We start from the raw sequence: 27,783 nt of genomic DNA, 5'->3' as shown, positions 1-27,783 counted from the left end.
ATTTATAAGCAAAGTTACTGTCTTGTGTCAGTTATTTATTATTGTTTCACTTTGCATGTTTTGAATTCCAGAATAATAAAATTATTCAGAACATCCACAATCAATCATACTTTGGAAGTAGGTAATGAAAGTAGACTGTCATGAGTTGGCTTGTAGATTGCCTAAGGTGTTAGACATAGCAAAAGTTTGTTACACAATTCATGAGTGCTCTTGAAATAAGATTTGAGTATCAGATTCAACCCGTGCTCACCTGAATTACTTTATGGAATTTATCAGGAGTAATTGTGAGACGATAATATCATATAATTTTCAAACCAAGATATATAAGTTTTTGACTACGAGTTGGTTGTGCATTGATGACATGAAAACGCATCAGTAACTTGATGTTATAAAATGTGTCGTTGTGCATGATTTGATGAGTAGTTAGTACAAGCATATAATGTTGAATTTTATATGTTCCTTTTATCCTAAGAGGATTAAAAGCGATATCTTAGGCCCCTTGATGATTCTGTTCTGACTATGTGTCGGGCCCGGTCAGAACTAAATTGATGTGTTCAGTTATGTTCTATGTTAGACGAATCGGAAATCTGGAAACAAATTGCAGGACAATAAGTATGACTATGTTCCATGTGTTTGTCCGCATAGATATCTTGAGAACAGAAGGATGTGTCACTGACTAGGTCAGTGTTCGACAACGAATTTTGAAAGCTTACGATTGCTAAGTCGGATCCTGAAGTCACATTGGCAGTTATAGTTATTACACTTATCCAAGTGGGAGACTGTTGGATTTGGTGTCTAAGCCTATAACTATAACTGGGATGTACTTGACCCGATTGTAGCATGGTCCTTTTGGGTTGCCTTCACCAGTGCAATTTGATAGGATGGACTTTTGAGAATAAGTTTATTTATAATTTATTAATACATTATAAGTATAATATATTAATAGGAAATCATATAATTTAATTAGTATTGATTAAGAACTAATTTGGAGTTAATTTTTGTGGTCAAAAGAGACTAATTAAATGTATGGGGATTGATTATGTAAATCAATGATTCTTATAGTGTGGGTCAATGATCCGTGATTGTTTAGATGGGCTAAACCAGCCAATGAGATAATCCATGGAGGTTAAACCCATGGAGCATAAGAATGTGAAAGGTCATGGAGCATTAGGGTTTGCATGAATGTAACCCTAACTTAGCAACACTATAAAAACACACCCCTAAAACAAAAATCGCTGACACCATCATTCTAAGAAGTTTGATATTGATTTTGTGCCAAGTAACTTATTCTCTCAAGCCTCCTCTTGCATATTGGTGTTTGTGAACCATTAGAGGCATCATACTTAGGGTGCTCAAGCTTTCAAAGGTCAAGAACTACAAGTCTTTCTAAGAGGTAAGTCATCTAACTAGTTGTATTGTTCAACTGTTCAATTGTTCAATTGTATGCTAGTTAGGGAGAATGCTTTAGAAAAATTGAAAATGCATGTATAATTAGAGAAAACATAGATCCAAAGCATTTAGGGTTGCATGTGCACCATAGGAGTGTTATAGTGCTCAAAACCCAACAATATCCTCCTCTCATGGCTACTCTAGTTTATTTTGATAATGTTAGCATTGTATACATATCCTCTAACTGGGTTCAACATCAACGTTCGAAGCACATCGATAATGACATTCACTTCGTCTGAGATAAAGTTGCCATGGGTCAGGTTTAGGTTCTACATGTTCCATCTTCGTCCTAGTATGTGAATATCTCCACCAAAGGACTACCCTTATCGTTGTTTCTTGACTTCAGATCCAACCGTCCGTTCTCATCCTCCCGTACCGACTGGGGAGAGGGGGTTGTTAGACGTATTTATATGTGTATGTGTTATATTTATGTGGCCCATTGTGTTTAGCTCACTTAGGTTTAACTCATGTCTTTATATGTATTGTATATATCCGTATATTGTATCACTTTGAAGGTAATGAGAATTACACATTGTAACACTTATCTCCCTATTCTAATAAAAGAATAGGTTTATTTTCTTTTTGTCATGTGTCATCCTATTAGGTCCCCTAATTAATGTCATGTCACTTGTCAATCTATTAATTCTCCATTTCAAATTTTAAATATTAAAATTTTCACTCTAATTACATTAAATTAAAACATCATAGTAAAAGTTAAATTAAAGTTAAAACATATTATAAGATTATATAATTTCATGTATTTATTTAAATCAAAGATTATAATTTTATATAATAAAAAATATCTCTTAAATTACAATTTATTTAAAAGAATTGATTAATATTTTTGAGTTTTTAATATGAAAGTTTAATTAATATTGTAATAATTTATTTAATTAAATTTGTAACCGTAGTTCACACGTGTTATAAATTAGTGTGTTATAAAATGATTTGGAGAAAAATCGCAATGGTAATTCATTCCCTTTTCTAACTCATTTTCAATCCACTTCACAATCAATTTCCCTTCTCATCTGCCATTCTTTTAGTTTGCTTTCGAATTTTTTAATTTTTTTTAATCGACAAATATATATTAAAGGAACTCATGTCTAGCAAGAAACTAGACGGAGCGTAGAAGGCGCAAAGTACAAATAGAGTACGAACTTACATAAAAAAAAATTAGGAGTAAAATCACCGACAAATGCTAGGGCATACACACTAATCAACCCATTTATACTGACAATGAGTTCTCCTATGTTTTATCCAAGTGAAGGATAAAGATTTAACATTATCCGCAACCTTGACCGGGGAGATCCATCTCTGTTTGAAGATCCTATCACATCTCGCCTTCCAAATAAGCCATATGGTTCCATAGCAAATTGTAATTAAGTCCTTCTTCTATTTAGGATTCCCACTCCAGCTACCAACGGAGGAGATAAGTTCAACCATCGAAATAACCTGGGGGATGTCCACTTTGCACCACCGAAGGGTCCATTCCCACACTTCTTTCGCAAACACGCACGTCACCAGAATATGATCAGCATCTTCTGCCTCACTGGAGCAAAAACTGCACACAGAAGAACCTAGGTTCACTCCCCTGCTTAGGAGAGCACAGGCGAACGGAATTCTACTAAGGTGAGCACGCCAAACAAAACATAGTACTTTTGTTGGAACTTCATGTATCCAGTCTATGCAGCGAATACTAGGTGGAGTAGAGGTCATGTCAATCGCATGCCACAACATATTCACATAATATTCACCATCGGTGGATATCCTGCATTTCCAATGATCACGCAAGGCAGAGGGTTGAAAGTAATTAATCCTAGACAACAAGGATGCCAGCTCATGGGCCTGAGCATCACTGAAATGTATTGTGGACCAATTCCATGAGAATCCGCCGAGCATTATTCTGTCAGCCACTTTGCACTTCTTGTTCCGATCCAGGTCATATAAACGAGGGAAGGATGATATCAGGGTTTTAGAACCGCACCACAGGTCTAACCAGAAAAGAGTGTCATTACCATATCTACTAGCAATTTCAATGACCTCACCATATCTACTAGCAATTTCAGAGAAATTCTTCTCCCCCAGAGATTGTGGGGGAGCCCAACAATTCTAATCCATGCCACCCTATCCATGCTAAGGCCCGACTTGTCTCTCCACCTGACCCACTTCAGATTGTCTTTCCATCTATCCTCGTTTTCCATGAACTGTCTAGCAGAATTTGAGCACCCAAAGTCAAGGAGAACATTAAGTCCCCCGATATACTTAACCTCAAAGCTAGGCTCATCTTTGATAAGCAATAGTTTCGGGAGATGCCTAAGATGGGAAAGAGACCTAGCTTCACAAATCAACGATGTCTTCCTCCACAAGTTGTACTCACCCAGGTCTGGACGCAAAACAATGGGAGGAGGGGGAGGAGAGAGGAGATCATGGCTTCCAAGGGTTGCTTGATGTCGGGATTTGTCCGGGTTTGTGACCTCAGCGAAGGATTTGTGGTCCCGATAACCCCAGTTCGATGTCGGCGGTTGGGGATGCATTGGCCCCAAGCCACCCTTCCAGTATCTCGTTTCCTACCCGTCGGGTGATTGTGAGGGACTTCCTTTCTGTCATATCTTGCCAGATTAACCTCTAATAACATTCCATTCAGAGCTTTGCCGACAAGTCTCATTTCCAGTTCGGTATTCACAACATCCAAGAACCGGATGAAAGCATAGTTTTTGTCATTCTTACCTTTCTGCTGTCCCGTGAGTATGTCGGATAATCTCCCGTAACTTGAAAAGATCCTTCTTAGCTCACATTTTCACGTGTTATCTGGAACGGTTGACACGAAATAAGTAGTCTCCACCGCTCTTTTGCACTCTTGGGTTTTCCTTCTTCGAACCTCCATCCATGCAAACGCGCCTCCGCTCATGGCTTATGGTGTGAAAATCAGCTATTTTAACATAAAATTGCACCGGAAATTAGTTTATGCAAAAAATTTGCTACCCGATTTAGGTTTCTAATTATTGTCAAAAGTTCATAAGCATCTTTCATGTGTCAGTTTGTGATATATTATGACTAGGTGTGAGACCCGTGTATTACACGGGTTTATTTAAAAAAAAATTAAATATTAAATTAAAGTGTAAACATAACATATTTTGTAATGTACAACTTTTAAAATAAGAAAGGAATAAAACATATTTATTGCAATTTAATATATATATATATATATATATATATATATATATATATATATATATATATATATATATATATATATATATATGATATTTAATACTTTAAATATATAAGTATATGATTTTAATTTTAAAAACTGAAGCAAATAAAAAATTGACAAGTGGATAATATTTATTTCAAAAATACCACAAAATAACAAATGTCAAAACTCATGAGAAATTAACATATGGCAAAAAAAACCTTCTTTTATTAAGGAGGATTTTGATATTAAATTGCTTCCCTTTCCAAATATTTTCCACTAATGCGAGGAAACGGAACGGATTATGAGATGATTGTTAATCAGCAAGTGGTGTGTTTTCACTTCGTTGTTGTGGGTCAACGGTGGCCTTACAATTAATATCCTCATAATTATGATAGAATGACTTTAGAAGAAAGACGACTTTTACCAAGTCTTCCTTGCTTTGTTTACCAAAGAAAACAAAATCTTTATGAGAAAAAAGATCGATTTGATATAAATCTTTTTAAGGATTCATACATACATATTTGAGATCCATTTTAGATATCAAACTTTTAGAGAAAATTATTCATTTGATATAAAACTTGTTACATATTTCCTCACATGGAAATATTTAAAACATTTACTATAAAAATTAATACAATTTTTGGTACATGAAACAACTATATATAATTATAAACACTTGATATAAAAACTAACACATGTTGATGCTAATTTCCACACTGGTTACTTAATGATTAATCTGAGCCAACATCAACCTGGCATCTTTACTGTTGGGCCTTTCTTTCGGATTATCCATGGTACAGAAGCAAGCAATCTTAAGAACAAGAAGCATCTGTTCCTCATAACCATTCCCCAAAAGCTTCGAATCAATCGCTTGTTTTGGATCCTCAGAAGTAATCACATTTCTCATCCATTTCACCAAACTCATCTCAGATGTCCGCTGGAAAAACTCATCCGAAGGAAGCTTCCCCATCACCAGAACTGCCAACAATATCCCAAAACTGTAGATATCACATTTATCGGTAAATTTCATAGTCTGGTGATACTCCGGCGCGATGTATCCTAAAGTTCCGGCGACATTTGAGCTCGTCATGTGAGTATCGGCATCTGGGATTGATTTCGCAAGCCCAAAATCAGCTATCCGAGCTTCCATGTCGTCGTCAAGAAGGACATTGGCTGGTTTTAAATCTCTGTGAACTATACGAGGAGTGTGACTCATGTGAAGATACTCCAGTCCGGCAGCTACTCCGAGCGCCACCCTGTGTCTCGCGGGCCAATCGAGTTCCCGGCTACCTTCTTTGACTTGTTGTAAAATGTCTTGTAAACTGCCGTTCTTCATGAATTCGTACACTAGGTAGTGACAATTTGGCCGGGAAACATGAGCTAATAATGGAAGTAAATTCCGGTGTCTGATTTGGCCGACGGTTTGGATTTCTGATTTGATTTGTCGCATTTTCTTGTTGAGAAGCTTTGTGTCTTCTTCGGCGAGCTCTGTGGCATCCTTTGGAGGTTGTATGATCTTCTTAATGGCAATTGTTTTGACTTTGCTTTCTGGCAATTCGCACTTGTATACTTCTCCACAACCACCTTTTCCGATGATTTGTAGGGATGCAACTCCGTCGTCTTTCTCAAGAAAAGCGAGTTCTTCGGCTTTAATAAGTTGACTGAAAATGGCAGGCCCGGAATCATTCGGTGTGCCTTTGATCTTATTCAGAATCATTTTAAAGAGTATTGACACGATGGTTCCGCATATAATTCCTGCTATGACTCCTGCTAAAAACCCAAGTGCCCAACGTATGATTTTCTTCGTCTTGCTCTTATGTTTTTTGCTTGGCTCATATGTCGGAGCTGGCGCCGGAGCTTGGAGATCATCAAATCTAGAACCGCTGTTTGTCGTTTGATTTCTTACCGGTGAAGAAGTGTTGTTTGATTCCGCAAAGACATAACGTCTAGGAACGAGGTTCTTGTTTCCGTTTTGTAACTCCTCCGATGGAGATTCGAATTGCTTCATTGTCGGCATTGGGCCTTCCAAGAAACTATTGCCGGAGATGTTGAAGAATCGGAGGTTTCTGAAAGACCTCAAGGAGGCTGGTACTTTTCCGACGAACATGTTATTGGCAAGGGAAAGCTTTTCAAGATTGGGGAAATACTTCAAGAAATCCAGATCGCCGGAGAACTTATTAGAGGACAGATCTAGAACCCGGAGACGGACTAGGGAAGACAACCCGGCGGGGACTTTCCCTGACAGCCTATTGCTATGAAGGTCGAGAACTTCCAGTTTCCGGCAATCGGTGATTTGAGTTGGGATTTGGTCCACAAGATGGTTGTTTGGTATAGAGAGCTCTTTAAGCTCCGAGAGCTTCCCAATTGCCGGAGAAATAGAGCCTCTCAAGCGGCGAGGCTTGAAAACAATACGGGTTACCCGGAGGACATATGAGTTGTTGGAGATCCTCCGCTCGCAGAATACTCCGGCGGCGTTGCAAATGTTGTCTGTGCCGCTTGAAACACCCAAATCTTTGTAGACTTCCAACAGAGCTTCATGGTCAGTTGGGTGGAGATTTAATCTGGCATGAACCAATAGGATTAGAGTGAAAAAAGAGAGGATAGAGAGGTGGCGAGTGGTGGCCATTGCCGGTGGTCGCCGGCGGTGATTGAATAAGGAAGAGATATGATTATAATGAAGAAAATAGAATCTCCTCCAGCCCTCATATAAGATAGTATTCGTCGGACTCGTGGAAATTGGAAGTCTGGTCAGTAGCCGTGTGGAATAGGGTGGGGTGAATGATGGATCTCTTTTTGACTATTTGACTATTTGACTTGGTATTTTCCTGTAATTTTCTGCAATCAAAATTTCCAGATTACCCTTGCCTCCATAACAAGTATTCCCATTCAGTGATCCCTAAACTTACGAGGGTTCTTTAGACATTTTATACTCATAGTTTATCTTTTTCTTGATTTATTGAAAAAGAAAATGTGAAATGGCCGCGTCATAACAATACAATTTTTATATACTATTTTTTGTCCATATTAAAATTTTATGTAACCTTTTTAGCCCATGAATTACACGTTCATTAAAAATAAACTTTAAATTCATGTAAAATAACAATTTCTCATCCATTTTCGTGGTATATTTCTTCAATCACAAAACACCAACACCAATGATTTTTAAGACAAAACAAACATACGAAGTGGGGAGAAGGCTTCCAAAACTCGTCCTAATATTTTCTGGTTCGGTCTTAACCGCTGAATTCAAGTATTTTTGTTATTCATAACTTTTCCCCACCTCATATTTTAACGGTTTATCTATCAACCTAGCTACTTTCTTAATTTTTTTTATACAAAATTGCAAAAATGGTCCCTATGATATGCATTTTTTGGGGTTTTAGTTCAAAACATGACATTTTGGATTGATGGTCATTTTGAAGTAGTTTCGTTGAGTTTTTTGGTCCCACTGAACAGTGAAATCACTGTAATGTCCTTTTGATATATATATATATATATATATATATATATATATATATATATATATATATATATATATATTGTTTTTCTATTTAATTTAATGTTTTATTAATTAAAAATATGGGGTCTACCTGCTCTCTCTCTCTCTCTCTCTCTCTCTCTCTCTCTCTCTCTCTCTCTCTCTCTCTCTCTCTCTCTCTCTCTCTCTCTCTCTCTCTCTCTCTCTCTCTCTCCTCCAAAAACGAAATCAGCCCTTGTCATTACCTAATCCTCCAAAAACGAAATCAACATTCTTCGTCTTCTCTATCTCTCGTTCATCAGAAAGGTGTCGACTTCAACGATTCTTCTTCAGATGATCTAATCCGGTGGGAAACTCCAACAACAGCTTCATCATCGTTGACTCTTTAGCTTTCTCCTTTGCTATCTAAGTTTGTGGGTAAAGGTAGAAGTTGATATGAGTCCATCAGCCGACAAGAGGAAAGGGGGCAGAGTCGAGCGGTAGGTGTCAATTGCTTGCGATGATGAATGTTTTCTTCTTATTCTTCCAGATGTTATTGTACATTGCCATGGCTTCTGCAGCTATTGTTCCTTCATCAAGTAATGAAGCATTTACCATGGGTAAACCAGTAAGATCTGTTACCATGGTTTGGAAATTAAGCAGGGATTCGAGCCTTCCCTGTGCAATTTTAGCCTGGTAGGGAGTGTATAGGGTGTACCAACCAGGGTTTTTTTCCATAATATTCCTCAAAATCACAGGAGGAATAGAGGTGTTGTAATAACTCATACCAATAAACGACTTATAAACCCTGTTTGTTGGAAACAAACCCATGAAAGTTTCTTTTTGATCTAACAATTCTGTCACGAGAAAGGTATGGAGATAACGAGGAAACATACCTCGAAGATGAATACAACCCATGGGATGGTGAACTTCGCTTGGTTTGTGAAACCAGGCGCTTGAGAATGGCTTTGTTTGCTAGCAGAGATTATTTGGGGAAGAAGATGGATCGTGTGTTTTTTTGACTTTTTGGAGAGAGAGAGATAGAGGGGAGGGAGAGAGAGAGAGAGAGAGAGAGAGAGAGAGAGAGAGAGAGAGAGAGAGAGAGAGAGAGAGAGAGAGAGAGAGAGAGAGAGAGAGAGAGAGAGAGAGACCCTTTTTATTTTTTTAATTATTAAAATAAATCAATTAGTATTAGATTTAAAAATAAATGAAAGAAAAATGGAAAATAAATAACTCAATGGCATTACAGTCATTTCACTATTTAAAATGACCAAAAACGCAACAAAATTAGCTCAAAATGACCACCAATCCAAAAAAGTCGTGGTTTGAACTAAAACCCCAAAAAAAATACATATTACAGGGACCATTTTTGCAAATTTTTTTTTGAGGTTATAGAAGAAATGACTCGCCTTAGGCTAAGTCGTCCTTTTGGGACTCCGCTACTAGGGGTGCAAACGAGCCAAGCTACTCGCGAGCTACTCGGGATCGGCTCGCTAAAAGCTCGACTCGAAACCGGTTTTAAACGAGCCCGAGCCGAGCTCGAGCTTAATATTAAGCTCGTTTATTAAACGAGCTCGAGCTCGAGCCTATGTCACTAAGCTCGATAAGGCTCACGAGCCAAAACGAGCCTTTATATAATATAACTTATTATTATTTTCTTATATTAAAATAAAAACATATTTAGGAAATTATGGATTTCGGGTATTAGTAAACGAGCTTCTTAACGAGCTTGAGCCGAGCTTAAGTTTATTTAGGCACATCAAACGACAAACGAGTCGAGCCCGAGCCCGAGACGAGCTTATATAATTCTTTACGAGCTCGAGCCGAGCTCAGTAAAAGAAAGTTCGAATCGAGCCGAGCTCGAGCTCGAGCCTAGTATAACTTAAACGAGCCCGAGCCGAGCCTGACCAGGCTCGGACTCGGCTCAGCTCGTTTTCACCCCTATCCGCTACCCATCCTACTCAAGAATCTAACCGTAAAAACTGCACATAAAAGTTGTAGGACTAGTATTGGCCATAGAAAATGGTAATGAGACGGGATTTAAGATTTGCTTTAAAAAATTGTTAGTATTTTATGTTTATGGTATATGTGTTACATAGGCCCACTTAACCGATTGGAGAACCATTTAAATTTTTTTTAATATTTATATTCTAATCATTAATAGACAAAACTACAAAATTAGTCCATGTGGTCTCACAAAAAGTGTGGATATGGTCCAAAAAAATTTCGATTTGAATTGAAGGTCCAAAATCAGGAATTTACTTTGATTTTAGTCCTGAAAATGTTGAAATGTCTATTTACCCTTATTATTTTTTTCTATTTTTTTATTTAGTTTAGTATTTAAAAATTATTATTATTATTATTATTATTATTATTATTATTATTATTATTATTATTATTATTATATATCACACTACCCCTCTCTATGACTCCACCCACTGTACCCCTTCTCCCTTCTTCTTCTTCTTCTTCTTCTTCTTCTTCTTCTTATTCTTTTGATTCTTCTTCTTCGCCTGCAAATCAAAAAGAAAAAAAAACTCGATTTTTTGCTACAGATTACACGCATAAGGAAACCCCCCAAATATATGGTTCTCCAATTTCTTTTGCCCACCTTCAAGAACCAACTCCTATTCTTCAGTGATCAAACACAAACACCCCAGTTTTTAATATATATATATATATATATATATATATATATATATATATATATATATATATATATATATATATATCATGTGTTTCTCCCAAGCCCTAGATTAGTTTTCCCTCTTCCCTGTTATTGCAATTAAAGGTGGTGGTGTTCCCTCATTTTGAGTTTCAATTCACCGATACGTATTCATCCCTAAATCTCCGCTTATAAATCCACCATACAAAATCTATATCCTAAAACTCACAACACAAACGATTTTTTCACACCAATGGTAATGTCGACTGCATCTGTATCTTTCTTATTTACTTCCCTTAATTTTTCCCAAAATAGAGAGTTGAGCAGGGAGTTCGTCTCCGGTGAGATTTTCCGACGAATACAGGAGGAAGAGAATGCAGTTTGATGTTGAATATGGAGGAAACATGAGGGTGGACATGTATTGGGCGGTATTGTACCTCTCGATTTAGAAGAGCTGAGAAATCAAACCCAAACAAGACCCTATCTCCCTTATTTGGTGTATGCAAATCTATAACCCTATATCTTCATGTACCATTAATCTGGAACACATCAATTCTTCATCATCCGGATGATTAGCGTCGTCCGAGAAGTCCACTGTGAACCGCCTCCATCTACCACCGGAGACTACCTCCCTCATCTTCGTCTCTCGTCCAGTCAAATCAATTATGGTTTCCGATCGATTTATCTATTTTCTAAAATGAACTAGAAACAATTGACTTTCAAAGTATTTGGGAACAATCGATATTCTCAAAATCAAAATGATAAACTTTAGGTGTGTCTCTATTTATTTGGATTCAGGTGAAATGGAGGGTGGGTTCTTGTGATGCATACAACACTCTGTATATATGTGTGTGTGCGTGTGAGAAAGGGGGTAAGGAAGAAGAAGATGGGGGGACCAGGGGTGTAGTTATGGGGTGGGTCTTTTTTTATTAATATTTACAAACAGAAAATGTAAACAAAAATACAAAAAACAAATTTAAAGGGCAAAACAGTCAATTCAAGTGCGTCATGGACCAAAACCACAAAAGTTTCTTAATTTTAAGACCAAAACTAAAGGAAAACCTTGATTTTGGACCATCCATGCAAGTTGAAAACTTTTTGGACTGTAACAACCCGTTATTTCCAGGCATTATAAACCGAGTCTTGTAAACCCTTTTGAATGTAATGGGCATTTTATCGATAAATGAATTATTCAAAAGCTCTGATTTGGTATACGCTATGTGGTAGATATCGTCTTAAAGGTTCCAAATAAATAAAGAAACACTAAAATCTGAGTTATGGCGAAGAAGCTATGACCATTCTAAGATTTCTGTCAAAACCGACAACACCGATCAAACGAAAAACGCAAAGTTTCAATACGATAACATTTAGCCTTAGGTATCTAAATGAAAGTCGTAGATAACATTAAACCGTGAGCGTACACAAAAAGAACGTCCGAATCTGACTTCGCATGAGGAAGTTATGATTTTTCAAAGAAATTCCTTAAAAACGATTAGTTATAAAATAAATAATAAAAATAATTTTGGAATTTGCCAACGGAGTCTAAACGAAAGTTGTAGATCGTAGTCTCACCTACGCGTGGATATAAAGACCATCGAAAACGGAGTTCGTATGAAGAAGATATGGATTTTTGAAGTTTATTAAATAAATTAATTAATTATTTAATTCAAAATTCGGATATTATCCGAAGAGGAGTCAGCGTCCTTCTCCGAAGTACGCGCTGCGTACTCCTGTACGCCCCGCGTAACCGAGAGGATTGGCCTCGGATCGTCCACGTCGCCATATCCGAGGAAGCCGACCCGTCCGACCCGTCCGACCCGTCCGATCCGACGTCCCATCCGACCCGACGTCCCATCCGACCCACCTCCCCAGCAACCCGTCCCATCCGACCCGATAACCCAAGAACCCGTCCCATCCGAACCGAGGCAGTCGAGGCTTCGGTCATGCATGACGTACGCGTACGCAGCGCGTACGAGCGTACGCCCCGCGTACCGAGGCAGACTTGCCTTCCTATAAATAGAATGCGAGGGTTTCCAAAGAAGGGGTTCATTTCTCTTCTCTCTCTCTCAGCATTTCCTCGTTTTCCGTGTCCATTCAAACCCGAAGCTCTGGTCTTTTTGGCTCAAGTCCCGAAGGCCGATTCTACTCCCGAGATTCCCGAGAATCCCAAGAAAAATCAGTTTCCCGAGACGAAACTCTGCTCGGTTTTCCACCTCACAATCTTCAAACTATCAAGTGAGTTCATATCCCCTTCGAACACTCTTTAAATACATTTTAAATGTTTTATACTCTTTTTGGGGAGGAATACAAGTAAACACACGACTAAAATCGTGTGAAACACCGATCTTTTGCTATACTTTTCATACTGTTGTTTTAACTATCTTATGAAGTTATTATGATGCAAAACACCTCACAACACAGCTTTACCCTCTTGGGATACAATATGTTTATATATAGAAATATGTTTTATCTATACTATTACATACAAATACATCATATCAAGGGTAACATTCTTTACTAAATCATTTTCTGCATTCAAAGAATTTATGATTTATGCTTTGTCAAACATTGTGAAAGAAGTTAAACTTTGCATACAAACTACTACTTTAATACAGACTTAGTTGAGAATCCATGAGTCGTGTATATCTTCAAACGTTACTTTCTTTATTAGAAAATAATGCTGCAAGTCCTGTCTATAACCAGAGTCTCCCGTTCGGAGAACGTGTCAAATGTGTATAGATCTATACGGGAAGTCATGATCCCGCGCCCTGACTGTTAGCTACAGTCCGTCTTTTGGGGTGACAGTTGTCATAACGCTACGACGCCTGAAGAACGTCGCTACAGGCATATTATGTTTAGTATGGTTATAAAACTCATCGGATATACAATTATTATGGTATTATGCTTTTATGAAAGAGTAGCTTTTAAAACTATTCTTCATCTAACAAATGCGATCTTCGTATAGCTTTATTATATAAAACTATGCCACACCTTTCGAGCACGTCGGTTGCTTGCGATTTTCGGTCTTAGAGACTGCCAGTTATGTCAAGAAAATAAGGGTTTTTCCTGTATACAAACCAAACAACTAATAGGAAAATAAGGGATTTTCTCGGTACAATTAGTTGCAATTTACATCACGAACATTCATATGCATTGCATACTTTTATAAGAAAATAAGGGTTTTTCTGGAAAACATGCAAACACTTTCGAATGGCATACATCTTCTCAAAACACTACTTATGAACTCACCAACTTAAATGTTGACACTTTTTCTTTGAAATAACTTGTATTCACAGGAAACCGCTAGCCAGGTAGCAACTACTTCTGAAGACTAACGCATTGGCGTTAGTAACATATTTTGGATCACCATTTTATATTTGATTTCTTTTGCAAACATGTAACACCTACGATTATGTAAACATTTTGGAAACTTTAATATATATATGGTGGTGTGTACTTTCCTTTCTATGAACTGTTATGATACTGAATATGACGTCCTCCGCCCCCGAACGTTTCCGCCGTTCAGGTTTGGGGGTGTGACAGATTGGTATCAGAGCTTCGTTTATAGTGAATTAAGTATATCAAAACCATTTTTATACAACTATAAACTCAACTGGGCAAAAACACTCTGAGAAGAGTCATACTTTTGAAATTAAATCTATTTAGTTTTTGTAAGTAAGCATGCATTCATTTAGTAATAAATAACAGTTCCACATCGTACCATATTAGAAGTATTATTAATGAGTTGTGCAGTACAGGTACGCCTTGGGACACGTAATCGGAACTGGGAAGGATATAGCCTGATCAACTATATTTGTCCGAGAGCCGACTAACGTGTGCCGAGGGGTGTCTGCAGTGGACAACAAATTTTAAAAACTTACCAAACCGTTATTAGAATCAAACACAATAATTTAAATACTATAGGAGTAATTGCTATTTAAACTAACTTACATGTTTTGCATGTTCCGACTTTATTCAATTCTTATGACCCTATTTCTCGTACAGTCAAATGGCTGGATTTCACCACCCCAATGACCCCTACTTTCCCAACCAAGGCAACGGAGGATGGATCGAAGATGATCCAGAAGAGGATGAGGAACCCATAGAATTAGGTGATGACTCCGGTACTGACTCAGAACCTGAAGTGATCGATCCACCACCCATTCAACCTCCTGTCCATGTGAGGAACTTCCAAGGACCCACTCCCGTCTGGGGAAGTCACCTACATCATTGGAGCCAACAACAAGGCATACGCCCTCCCTACGGCATGTGTCGGGACTTCTACGATGTCCGCGGTGGCAGTTCGGCTGATCGAGCACTCCCGGTAATGGTTGGTAAGTTAGCCAATCAGTCCTATCAGTCCGGAGTACAAGCAAGCCGACTCCGGGATATCAACGTGGAAGTGCAGGTTCACACCTCCGATATCCGTAGACTGGACAAGATACAAGATAATGTCCAACTCCAGTCTGAGGCATTTCAGGCACAGATAATTGCAGCCCTAGCCGAGTTAAGGGAGCAACAAGCCGCTTTTGATCGACGCCTAATGGGATCGAAGAAATCTGATGCGGAGTCAAGCTCCAAGCGCAACCTACGTCGCAAGTAGTGCCTGCCAGGATTTCAAATTTTGTTATAAATTAGGACTTCGGATAAGAATTTCCTTTTCGTTAAAACTTTCTGTAATCGGAGACCTTTAGAAAGGTCAAAAAGTTTTGTCTAAACTCGGATGTAACACGACTATATGTTTTATATATATGGGGCATACCCCCCCCTTCTCTGATTTTGAATATGTGTATTCCGTTCAACTCATAAGTGCATCCATTCAAACGTTATTAATAAATCAAGCTCAAAACCCATTGTTGATCAAACCAAATTCTTAATCTATTTAAGGCAGTTAACTCAATGTCATTCAACTTTGAACTGCCAAAACTTATAATTTCCTTCCATATTTTTCTTTTGGCAGCAAGATGCCTCCTCGTCCAAACTTAAGGCCCAGGCCGGGCACGGCACCACCACCTCCACCACCAGCTTATGATCCGGCAATGGTTCAGGCTGCTATCACAGCAGCGGTAACCGCAGCCCTCTCGCAAATAAACTCCCAAGGGAATGGAGGGGCGGGAAGCAGCACGAATCATCCAAATCATGGCACTGGTCATGGCCAAGGAAGAGAATGTACCTACAAGGAGTTCTCTAACGCTAAACCAAAAACTTTTAATGGAACAGGAGGAGTCATTGCACTAATGCAATGGTTCGAAAAGACCGAAACTGTCTTCGAGATCTGCTCGTGCCAAGAAACAAGCAAGGTTAAGTTCGCTGCTTGCACCTTCATAGATCGAGCCCTCACTTGGTGGAAAAGCCATGTGAACTCAGTGACGCTCACTGTCGCTAACGCCATGAGTTGGGAAGAACTGAAGGTACTACTCCTGGAAGAATACTGCCCAAGAGGTGAAGTGCAAAAGCTTGAGCAGGAACTCTGGAATTTGAAAATGGTCGGGTCTGACCTAGTCGCTTACACAGCTAGGTTCAACGATCTCGCTGCTTTGTGCCCTACCATGGTCAACCCAGAATCAAAGAAGGTCGAAAGGTACATTTGGGGGTTGTCACCCCAGATTCAAGGGCATGTCCTAGCCTCCAACCCTATCACCTACAACAGCGCTAAACGCCTGGCACAACGACTCATCGATCACGGAGCAAAACAGAGTACCATCACGACAGCCGCAAATCCACCTAGGGAGGCTCAGGGACAGAGTAGGACTTGGAACAAGAGGAGGGGACAAATCCTCCAGGAGAACCCCAAGAAACAACAAGTGATAGCGACCCACGCTATTACTGTACCTACCAACTCTGCCCCCACAAGTTCATACAATGGAAAGCTACCGAAATGTAACCAGTGCAACTTCCACCATCACGGTCTCTGTAATGGCCTTCAATGCACCAGGTGCAATAAGAAGGGTCATACAGCCCGCTATTGCAAGGAGCCAACCCAACAATCCGCCCCCACTGCTAATGCCGGAGTAAGCCGCGCATGCTTTGAGTGCGGAAGCACAGGGCACTACCGCAAGGACTGCCCGAAGGCAAACAACAGGAATATCGGCGGGAGAGGCCGAGTTTTCGCAATGGGACAAGATGAAGCCATTGCGGACCCTACTGTTGTTACGGGTACGTTTCTTCTCGATAACTCGTATGCATGCATTTTGTTTGATAGTGGAGCGGAAAGGAGTTTTGTGAGTCACGACTTTAAAAGCATGCTAAAACCATTACCACAATCATTAAGTGAACCGTTCATAGTAGAAATGGCCAACGGGAAAACTGAAAGCACTAAAGAGATATACTTAAACTGCACCCTAACTCTAAACGATAATCCCTTTCAAATCAACCTCATGCCAGTCTCGATTAAGAGTTTCGATGTCATCATTGGCATGGATTGGCTGAGTTCACATCGTGCGGACATTCTATGTTACGATAAGGCCGTTCGCCTTAATCTGCCAACCGGCGAAACTTTCCTCGTCTTGGGCGACAAACCTAATACCACTCTTAGAATCATCTCAAGTATCCAAGCTCAGAAGCACTTACGAAAGGAGGGTCACGCATTTCTTGCACATGTTGTAGACGTGGAACGCGAAGTCCGGGACATCAAGGATGTGCCCGACGTATGCGATTTTCCCGATGTGTTTCCCGAGGACCTTCCAGGGATACCACCTGTAAGACAAGTCGAATTCAGAATCGATCTGATTCCCGGAGCTACCCCAGTGGCCAAGGCACCCTATCGATTAGCCCCGGCAGAGATGCAGGAGCTATCCAGTCAACTGAATGAACTACTGGGAAAAGGATTCATCAGACCGAGCTTCTCACCATGGGGAGCACCCGTGTTGTTTGTGAAAAAGAAAGATGGATCGTTCAGAATGTGCATCGACTACAGAGAACTCAACAAACTAACGGTCAAGAATCGTTATCCTCTACCGCGCATAGATGATCTATTCGACCAACTGCAAGGGGCGAACTATTTTTCTAAGATTGATCTGAGGTCCGGGTACCACCAGTTACGAGTGCTAGAGGAGGATGTGCCGAAGACCGCCTTCCGAACTCGTTACGGACATTACGAGTTCGTGGTGATGCCATTCGGATTGACCAATGCGCCCGCAGTCTTCATGGATCTGATGAATAGAGTATGCCGACCTTACTTGGATCAGTTCGTCATCGTTTTCATTGACGACATCCTGATCTACTCCCGAAGTAAGAAAGAGCATGGCGATCATCTGCGACAAGTTCTAGGGATATTACGAAAAGAGAAACTTTATGCGAAGTTCTCGAAATGTGAATTTTGGATCCGAAGAGTTGAATTCTTAGGACACGTGGTAAGCGAAGAGGGAATCCACGTGGACCCATCCAAAATTAAGGCCATTGAGAACTGGTCAGCACCGAAGACTCCTACAGAAATTCGCCAATTTCTAGGTCTCGCTGGCTACTACCGCAGGTTCATTCAGAACTTCTCACGAATAGCGAAGCCTCTTACAACCCTAACCCAGAAAGGTGTGGCCTTTGACTGGGAAGAGAAACAAGAAAGAGCGTTCCAAACGCTCAAACGAGCCTTGTGCACCGCACCAATACTATCCCTTCCTGAAGGAATAGAAGACTTCGTAGTTTATTGTGATGCATCAAACCAAGGACTCGGATGTGTTCTGATGCAGCGAGGTAAGGTCATCGCCTACGCCTCGAGACAGTTGAAAACACATGAGGTTAACTACACGACCCACGATCTTGAACTAGGAGCAGTAGTGTTTGCCCTGAAGATCTGGAGACATTACTTGTATGGAACGAAGAGCACTATCTTTACCGACCACAAGAGCTTACAACACATTTTCGATCAGAAGGAGCTCAACATGAGACAACGGCGATGGGTCGAGCTACTCAGTGATTACGAATGCGATATTCGCTATCATCCGGGAAAGGCAAACGTCGTAGCCGATGCCCTTAGTCGAAAGGAGTACTCAGGCCGGAGAGTGAAGTCATTAGCTATGTCGATCCATTCGCACCTATCAACGCAAGTCAAGGAAGCTCAATTAGAGGCCTTGAAACCCGAAAACGTGGCAGGTGAGGCCCTTAGAGGAATGGACAAGAACTTAGAAATCAAGAGTGACGGAGCACGCTACCTCATGAACCGGATCTGGACACCAAAGTTTGGGGGATTCAGAGAGGTAGTTATGAACGAGGCACACAGGACCCCATACTCCGTACACCCAGGGTCAGACAAGATGTATCTAGATCTCAAGCAACTCTACTGGTGGCCAAACATGAAAGCGGAGATCGCTACGTACGTGGGCAAGTGTTTAACTTGCGCCAAAATAAAAATAGAACACCAAAAACCCTCAGGCCTACTCCAACAACCTGATATACCTGAGTGGAAATGGGAGCAGATTTCCATGGACTTCATAACCAAACTGCCCAAAACTCAGAGTGGCCAAGATACTATTTGGGTAATCGTCGACAGATTAACCAAATCAGCCCATTTCTTACCTATCAAGGAAACTGATAGGATGGAAAAACTATCAAGAACCTACATCCGGGAGATCGTACGACTTCATGGAGTACCAATGTCCATCATCTCAGATAGAGACAGCAGGTTCACTTCCAGATTTTGGCAATCACTGCAAAAATCCATGGGAACAAGGTTGGACATGAGTACAGCATACCACCCTCAAACTGACGGACAGAGTGAGAGGACGATCCAAACCTTGGAAGACATGTTGCGAGCATGTGTAATCGACTTTGGCAAGGCATGGGATATTCACTTGCCTTTGGTCGAGTTCTCTTATAACAATAGTTATCATACTAGTATCAAGACCGCTCCGTTCGAAGCCCTTTACGGCCGTAAGTGCAGATCACCCCTGTGCTGGACGGAAGTGGGCGACACCCAATTGGCAAAAGGTCTAGTCACTAAGAGCACCCTTACTGGCCCAGAGATCATCAGGGAGACAACCGAAAAGATCGTGCAAATACGAGAACGACTGAAGTCCTCAAGGGATAGACAAAAGAGCTATGCCGACAGGAGACGTAAACCCTTGGAATTCCAGATTGGCGACCGTGTGCTACTGAAGGTCTCACCCTGGAAAGGCATGATACGCTTTGGGAAGCGTGGAAAGCTAAACCCCAGGTACATTGGACCCTTCGAAATCATTTCGAGAGTTGGTCCAGTGGCCTATAAACTCCAACTTCCAATCGAGCTTAACAAAGTACATCCAGTATTCCACGTGTCGAACCTGAAAAAGTGTTTGTCCGACGAAACACTTGTAATCCCACTCGATGAAATCGCGTTAAACGAAAATCTCAACTTTGTGGAAGAACCCGTCGAGATCATGGATAGGGAAGTTAAAAGGACCAAACAGAGTCGCATCCCAATAGTAAAAGTTCGATGGAATGCTAAGAGAGGACCCGAATTCACATGGGAACGGGAAGACCAAATGCTACAGAAGTATCCGCATCTCTTCCTCAGCCCCTAAAACTCTTACCTTGTATTAAATTTCGGGACGAAATTCCGTTTAACGGGGGGATGATGTAACAACCCGTTATTTCCAGGCATTATAAACCGAGTCTTGTAAACCCTTTTGAATGTAATGGGCATTTTATCGATAAATGAATTATTCAAAAGCTCTGATTTGGTATACGCTATGTGGTAGATATCGTCTTAAAGGTTCCAAATAAATAAAGAAACACTAAAATCTGAGTTATGGCGAAGAAGCTATGACCATTCTAAGATTTCTGTCAAAACCGACAACACCGATCAAACGAAAAACGCAAAGTTTCAATACGATAACATTTAGCCTTAGGTATCTAAATGAAAGTCGTAGATAACATTAAACCGTGAGCGTACACAAAAAGAACGTCCGAATCTGACTTCGCATGAGGAAGTTATGATTTTTCAAAGAAATTCCTTAAAAACGATTAGTTATAAAATAAATAATAAAAATAATTTTGGAATTTGCCAACGGAGTCTAAACGAAAGTTGTAGATCGTAGTCTCACCTACGCGTGGATATAAAGACCATCGAAAACGGAGTTCGTATGAAGAAGATATGGATTTTTGAAGTTTATTAAATAAATTAATTAATTATTTAATTCAAAATTCGGATATTATCCGAAGAGGAGTCAGCGTCCTTCTCCGAAGTACGCGCTGCGTACTCCTGTACGCCCCGCGTAACCGAGAGGATTGGCCTCGGATCGTCCACGTCGCCATATCCGAGGAAGCCGACCCGTCCGACCCGTCCGACCCGTCCGATCCGACGTCCCATCCGACCCGACGTCCCATCCGACCCACCTCCCCAGCAACCCGTCCCATCCGACCCGATAACCCAAGAACCCGTCCCATCCGAACCGAGGCAGTCGAGGCTTCGGTCATGCATGACGTACGCGTACGCAGCGCGTACGAGCGTACGCCCCGCGTACCGAGGCAGACTTGCCTTCCTATAAATAGAATGCGAGGGTTTCCAAAGAAGGGGTTCATTTCTCTTCTCTCTCTCTCAGCATTTCCTCGTTTTCCGTGTCCATTCAAACCCGAAGCTCTGGTCTTTTTGGCTCAAGTCCCGAAGGCCGATTCTACTCCCGAGATTCCCGAGAATCCCAAGAAAAATCAGTTTCCCGAGACGAAACTCTGCTCGGTTTTCCACCTCACAATCTTCAAACTATCAAGTGAGTTCATATCCCCTTCGAACACTCTTTAAATACATTTTAAATGTTTTATACTCTTTTTGGGGAGGAATACAAGTAAACACACGACTAAAATCGTGTGAAACACCGATCTTTTGCTATACTTTTCATACTGTTGTTTTAACTATCTTATGAAGTTATTATGATGCAAAACACCTCACAACACAGCTTTACCCTCTTGGGATACAATATGTTTATATATAGAAATATGTTTTATCTATACTATTACATACAAATACATCATATCAAGGGTAACATTCTTTACTAAATCATTTTCTGCATTCAAAGAATTTATGATTTATGCTTTGTCAAACATTGTGAAAGAAGTTAAACTTTGCATACAAACTACTACTTTAATACAGACTTAGTTGAGAATCCATGAGTCGTGTATATCTTCAAACGTTACTTTCTTTATTAGAAAATAATGCTGCAAGTCCTGTCTATAACCAGAGTCTCCCGTTCGGAGAACGTGTCAAATGTGTATAGATCTATACGGGAAGTCATGATCCCGCGCCCTGACTGTTAGCTACAGTCCGTCTTTTGGGGTGACAGTTGTCATAACGCTACGACGCCTGAAGAACGTCGCTACAGGCATATTATGTTTAGTATGGTTATAAAACTCATCGGATATACAATTATTATGGTATTATGCTTTTATGAAAGAGTAGCTTTTAAAACTATTCTTCATCTAACAAATGCGATCTTCGTATAGCTTTATTATATAAAACTATGCCACACCTTTCGAGCACGTCGGTTGCTTGCGATTTTCGGTCTTAGAGACTGCCAGTTATGTCAGGAAAATAAGGGTTTTTCCTGTATACAAACCAAACAACTAATAGGAAAATAAGGGATTTTCTCGGTACAATTAGTTGCAATTTACATCACGAACATTCATATGCATTGCATACTTTTATAAGAAAATAAGGGTTTTTCTGGAAAACATGCAAACACTTTCGAATGGCATACATCTTCTCAAAACACTACTTATGAACTCACCAACTTAAATGTTGACACTTTTTCTTTGAAATAACTTGTATTCACAGGAAACCGCTAGCCAGGTAGCAACTACTTCTGAAGACTAACGCATTGGCGTTAGTAACATATTTTGGATCACCATTTTATATTTGATTTCTTTTGCAAACATGTAACACCTACGATTATGTAAACATTTTGGAAACTTTAATATATATATGGTGGTGTGTACTTTCCTTTCTATGAACTGTTATGATACTGAATATGACGTCCTCCGCCCCCGAACGTTTCCGCCGTTCAGGTTTGGGGGTGTGACATGGACCCTATCAGATAGACCAATTTTATAGTTTTGTCTTATTAATATTATATGATTTTGAAATTATATTAGAATATTATATTTTACTTCAAATAGAAAGTTTGTTATAAAATTATTGTTTACATCTTAAAATAAGATTACAAATATATATACTTTTCTAATTATTTATGTTATGATATAGATTAGTTTATTAGGTATTTTAAAATTTGTATTGTGATGATTATATTTATGTAATATTTGTGAGATATTAAATTTGTTAATGTTGTTAAAAGTTGTCAAAACAAATGCAAACACATCAACAAAAAAGATTTGCACAACTTCAACTGTTCTTTTCATTAAGAACTAGTTGGTTTTCATAAATACTTACATCGTAAACCTCACTATATAAACACTCTTCTCTAAACAACGATCCTCATTACAACTCATCTAGCCTACACTCAAAAGAAAGTAGATTAACAACAATAAAGAAAACCTAAAACGACGAAGAACCCTAATCTATCTATACAAAAGACAAGATAGAATGAGAGCTTAGTATGTGTAAAGTGTGTATTATTACTTTAGGAACACATACATAAGACTATATATACAACTGGGTTACAGAATGGATCAATCACGGATAAAACCAGACTTAAACCAAATCGGGTATGACCCACATGTTCCTTCTAAAATTTGGACATAAGTGTGCCGCAACCCACTTAAAACAACATCTTTATAGATTTAGTCCTCCTGCACAAAAACTTAACATAAACACAAATAAAAAAAAAAAAATCCAAAACAACCCCATAAATTAAAATAAATACAATAAAAGGATATAGAATTATAAATTTGATTATTGATATTAAACCACATAATTCAACAGTTGAAAATATTAAACTAGTTTAAGTCCTTTTTTGAGATTAGATTGTGATTAGCTTTTATGTAATCGGAATTTCAATGATAATGATGTGTCTCTAGGTTCACCTCCCATGGGTTATAGTAGAGAGCTGATCTTCAGAGATAACGAAACCCGGAGACACAAACAAGTCATGAGCCAATGACCACGAGGAGCTCCCTGGCCAACACTCCAATGATAAAGTCATAGATATATTTGAGGAACATATCGTAATTCTTAATGCATTTCTTTGGGTGATATCGTAGCTTGTTAAATGGTCTGGATGACGATTTATATTCGATGTGAGGGTGGTAGGTTCTTCCTCTACCAAGCAGGTCGAATTTCATATCGCATTAATGGTTTTGGATACTGAAAGTACATTAATATGTCCTTTATAACCGTTTGCCAGCTGTTTCTCGTGTATCTAAGGATTTGTCAAGTATCAATCATTATAAAGACTATATTGTGAGTTTCAATGCTCCTTGGTACTTGTTTACGATGACATTTTGTACCTTAGTCGTTATCTTCAATGTTCAAGATAGATGTGTGGTTTGAAATATGGACATTGTTCGGTGTATTCGTATGGTTTGGTATATCCATATGGTTCGATCTAGTGAGGGTATAAACCTAAGTTTGAGTTGTATACCCTATTAAGCCCCCCATTTGGATTATTACTATATTCGAAAGTAATAATTTAAAATTTTCATCTCAACGACGTAACCGTTAAGTGGATAAGGATAGCCACCTAAATTTTGAATTTGATATAACGATTCGACGACTATAACGTTCATCATTACCTATATAACCATATCTTCAGATCTTTTTAATTTAAGAGTGCAATAGTATATAACCGTTGTTTTCTCTATTCTATAAATGAACCCTTTATCTACTTCAATACGCATTGCCTCTTCTTCTACTATTTCTTTCATTTCTCTCTCTTGGATTAACCTTTCTCCCTTATTTTTTGCTAGCGATTAAATCTACTTATGGCCAACAAAGGCATTTCTAGCATCCATATTGTGATGTCCAAACTCACCCTCAAAAGTTTCGCTGACATAACGAAGAAGTACGATGCCGATCCTCAATTTCAACATTGCTTTTCGGAACTAGGAATTACCATTTCTAGCATCCATATTGGGAACATGTGTTTCCTTTATTCAAGTCTGGTCTTCGGTTGCTAATCTTCGATTTCCTAAGGGTGGTGTTAGATTATTACTGCCTTCACATCACACAAATTACTCCGCATGGATTCCGAAAGATGATATGTTTTGTCATGATATGTTCTACTCTAGATATCATTCCTACCCTCATGGTATTTTCTCATTTTTATGTGACCATGTCCACTGATAATTGGTTGTCTTTGTCTCTCCGCCATGTTTTAGTAAAAATTTGCGATGTTCTTCTAACTTCTATCAAATATTGGTAGGATGAGTTCTTTTTTATCCGTTCATCTTCTTTTCCTGGGCCCATGACTTACGAAATTTCTTATGATATGGCTCATGATCCCACTATGGAGTTAACGCTCGAAGAATGAATCATCACTAATCTCTTATCTAAGAATTTTATGAAATGGTTAGATCCTGAAGAGACCATGCTGGGTTGGCAGTTGAGTTCTCATTGGAACAAATTAAGGGAACGACCTTTGGAAAACCTAGGAGGTAAAACGGTTACTCTTCTGGAGCATTTGCACATGAAATAGCTTGCAAGCACTAGCTTGGTGACAAAGGAAACACATGTTCCCGATTCGCCTTCTCGCTCGGAATCTAGCATTGTAACACCTGTTCCAAGAAGGTACACTTTTTACCCTAAATTTTAATAAAGGGGTGGCATTTTGGTCCATACGCCATGTGTACTCGGGGTGTACGCATGGCGTACTCATGCATGAGGAGGCGGTCTAGGACACGTATGTCAGGCGTACTTGGCAAGGTACGCCGTGTGTACGCTGTTCAGACCAAAACCCTAGTTTAAGCGTTTTGCACCCTATATAATCCCCTTTATGGCCCATGACCTTCACCTCATCATCCTCCACCTGAGAAAATGTCCCTCTAGCTAACCCTAAGTGAGAAGAGTGCATATGGAGCTCATTTTTGTGTTTTGGTGGTATTCTTGAAGAAGAAGAAGAAGGTGGTGGGAAGACCTTGGAGCTTGGAAGAAACTTGGATCTGGGATTCTCTCCTTGCTAGCAACATCTAGGAGGTAAAAAGCTCATAGTGTGATCATCTTATCTTATAGTGTAACATCCCATTTAAATAAAGTAATTAAATAATAAATCGGGAACCCCAGGGAGTAATTATTATGATTATTTTATATTATTATAGCCCAAGATCGAATAATAATTAGTGGGGTGTTGGTTTCGGGGTGCCAAATGATATACTTTTGATTTTTGAGGGTTAAAGAGTAAGTATCGGACTTATTCTGGGAAAGATTCTTGAAGCCAGGGTGGAAATGGTAATTTTTGGATCTTAATTGAGAATCCTTTGTAGAGGAGGGATTGTTTTGTAACTCTTGGATTTATATTGAAAAGAATTATGAGAGCAATGGCCAAATGGTAAATGTTGGGATTTGAATTGAAAAGAATAAATGAGGAGGGACTGAAAGTTACAATATGGGCCAATGTTTGAGAAGTGTGCGGGACTTATAACCCGTCACTCCCCTTGTCCTAACCCTAAACCTAGCAACATACTATAGCCGCCACCCTTATACCTCCCTCTCATTTTCAACAGCCGCCACTTCCATTGCTGCCATGTCCGGCAGCCTCCCTGCCAACCGGTGTCGCCGATCGAAGCCAACATTCGGGGAAGCCATGACAGCGGCGAGGAAGTCAAGTGACGTCGGTTTAGTGGGTCGTCGAACCACTTAGTGCTGCTGCTATCGAATTTGTACTCCGGTGGAGGCGCAGCCTCCATTCTCCATTGCAACTGCCTTCTTCTACGACTTCTGCCGCCACTGTGAAGCCATAAAAATCACCAAGAAGTCATCGTGTTGTCTCACCGCATCACCATGGTCGCCACTGCTGCCATCATTTCACACCACCATCGTTGTTTTACGCCACTAGATGGGATGGCTGGGCTCGTGTTCGATCAAAAGAGTGCACATGTATGTTCTGGTTGTTGGTCTGTGTAGCTGCGTGTTTGGAAACCAAAAGAGACCACTGCCACCACCGTGAGGTGGTGGCTGCCATTGTGAGACAGCCGCTGTCGCCGCCAAATGCCACCAGGAAGGTGGCTGAATCCATTGCAAGCAAGAAATGTGTGGGTGTTTGTTTCTGATGTAGTGTGTGTTGTGTGTGTAGTTTATTTGGCTGGAAAACCAAGAACCGCCACCACCACCACCGTGAGGTGGTGGCTGCCACCATGCACCATCGTGTGTATGTGTGTGTTAGTAGGTGTGTGTGTTTATTTGAGTTTTGGCATTGTAAAGTGTAATTACAAACTGGAATAATGAAAGGAAAACTAAAAACCACCACCGTGAGGTGGTGGTTGCCGCCACCAACCGCCGTGTTGGGTGGCGGTGTGCTTTGATTGTGTTTTGACTCGTTTGGATGTTTCGACAAGGGACTAAGAAACCCTAATGGGCCCAATGAGGCTTAATGGGATTAATAAACCCTAATGGGCCCAATGAGGCTTAATGGGCTTAATAAACCCTAATGGGCCCAATGAAGCTTAATGTAGCACTTGGTTCTTGGTATGTATTCTGTTATTAAATCTCCATTTATTTTTGCATTTTTGGCCTTGGACTCGGTGAGTCGAAGGACTGACTCGCCGAGTAGAAGCGGGATGAGGCGCGGGGTTTAAGCTGCGGACTCGGCGAGTAGCCGCTGTTTGGACAAAAACCCTAATCCAGAGGTTTGCACCCTATTTAAACGACCTTATGCAGCCTCCTTTCCCTCTTTATGCTCCCAAACACTCCTCATAGCAAACCCTAGCCGTTTTGTGAAGATCTAAGGCCTTTTGAGTGATTCTTGTGAGTTTTGATCTCAAGGAAGAAGGAAGAGCATAGAAGGATCAAGAGGGGACTGAAGGATTCGAGTTTGGTTCACCTTTTGCAGTCTTTGGAAGGTATAAAGTCTGAACCTTGTTCATTCTTTTGTTAGATCCCTCTTTGGGGTGATTTAGGGCTTTTATAAGCCATTTTTGGTGGCCAACCATGTTTGCAAACAT

The 27,783-nt window shown here is 39.9% G+C and overlaps 2 protein-coding genes across 2 annotated transcripts; both read right to left on the bottom strand.

Annotated features, from left to right (window-relative positions):
* Positions 1 to 5,191: 5,191 nt before the first annotated feature.
* LOC111904629 (leucine-rich repeat receptor-like serine/threonine/tyrosine-protein kinase SOBIR1) lies at positions 5,192 to 7,488 on the bottom strand. The gene has a single exon (XM_023900371.3). It carries the CDS (start codon positions 7,269 to 7,271, stop codon positions 5,370 to 5,372), a length of 1,902 nt encoding a protein of 633 aa, XP_023756139.1. The 5' UTR covers positions 7,272 to 7,488; the 3' UTR covers positions 5,192 to 5,369.
* Positions 7,489 to 8,609: 1,121 nt separating this feature from the next.
* Positions 8,610 to 26,858, bottom strand: LOC128133520 (uncharacterized). The gene is made up of 3 exons (XM_052770988.1): positions 26,671 to 26,858; positions 26,327 to 26,569; positions 8,610 to 8,910 (listed from the first exon to the last, which is right to left on the bottom strand). The coding sequence occupies exons 1-3, from the start codon at positions 26,856 to 26,858 to the stop codon at positions 8,610 to 8,612; spliced, it is 732 nt and encodes a 243-aa protein (XP_052626948.1).
* Positions 26,859 to 27,783: the final 925 nt, after the last annotated feature.

This window comes from Lactuca sativa, chromosome 4 (genome assembly GCF_002870075.4).
Source record: "Lactuca sativa cultivar Salinas chromosome 4, Lsat_Salinas_v11, whole genome shotgun sequence".
NCBI classification, from domain to species: domain Eukaryota; kingdom Viridiplantae; phylum Streptophyta; class Magnoliopsida; order Asterales; family Asteraceae; genus Lactuca; species Lactuca sativa.
Note: the sequence above shows the minus strand (reverse complement) of the source record. Positions and strands in the feature narration are given on the sequence as shown.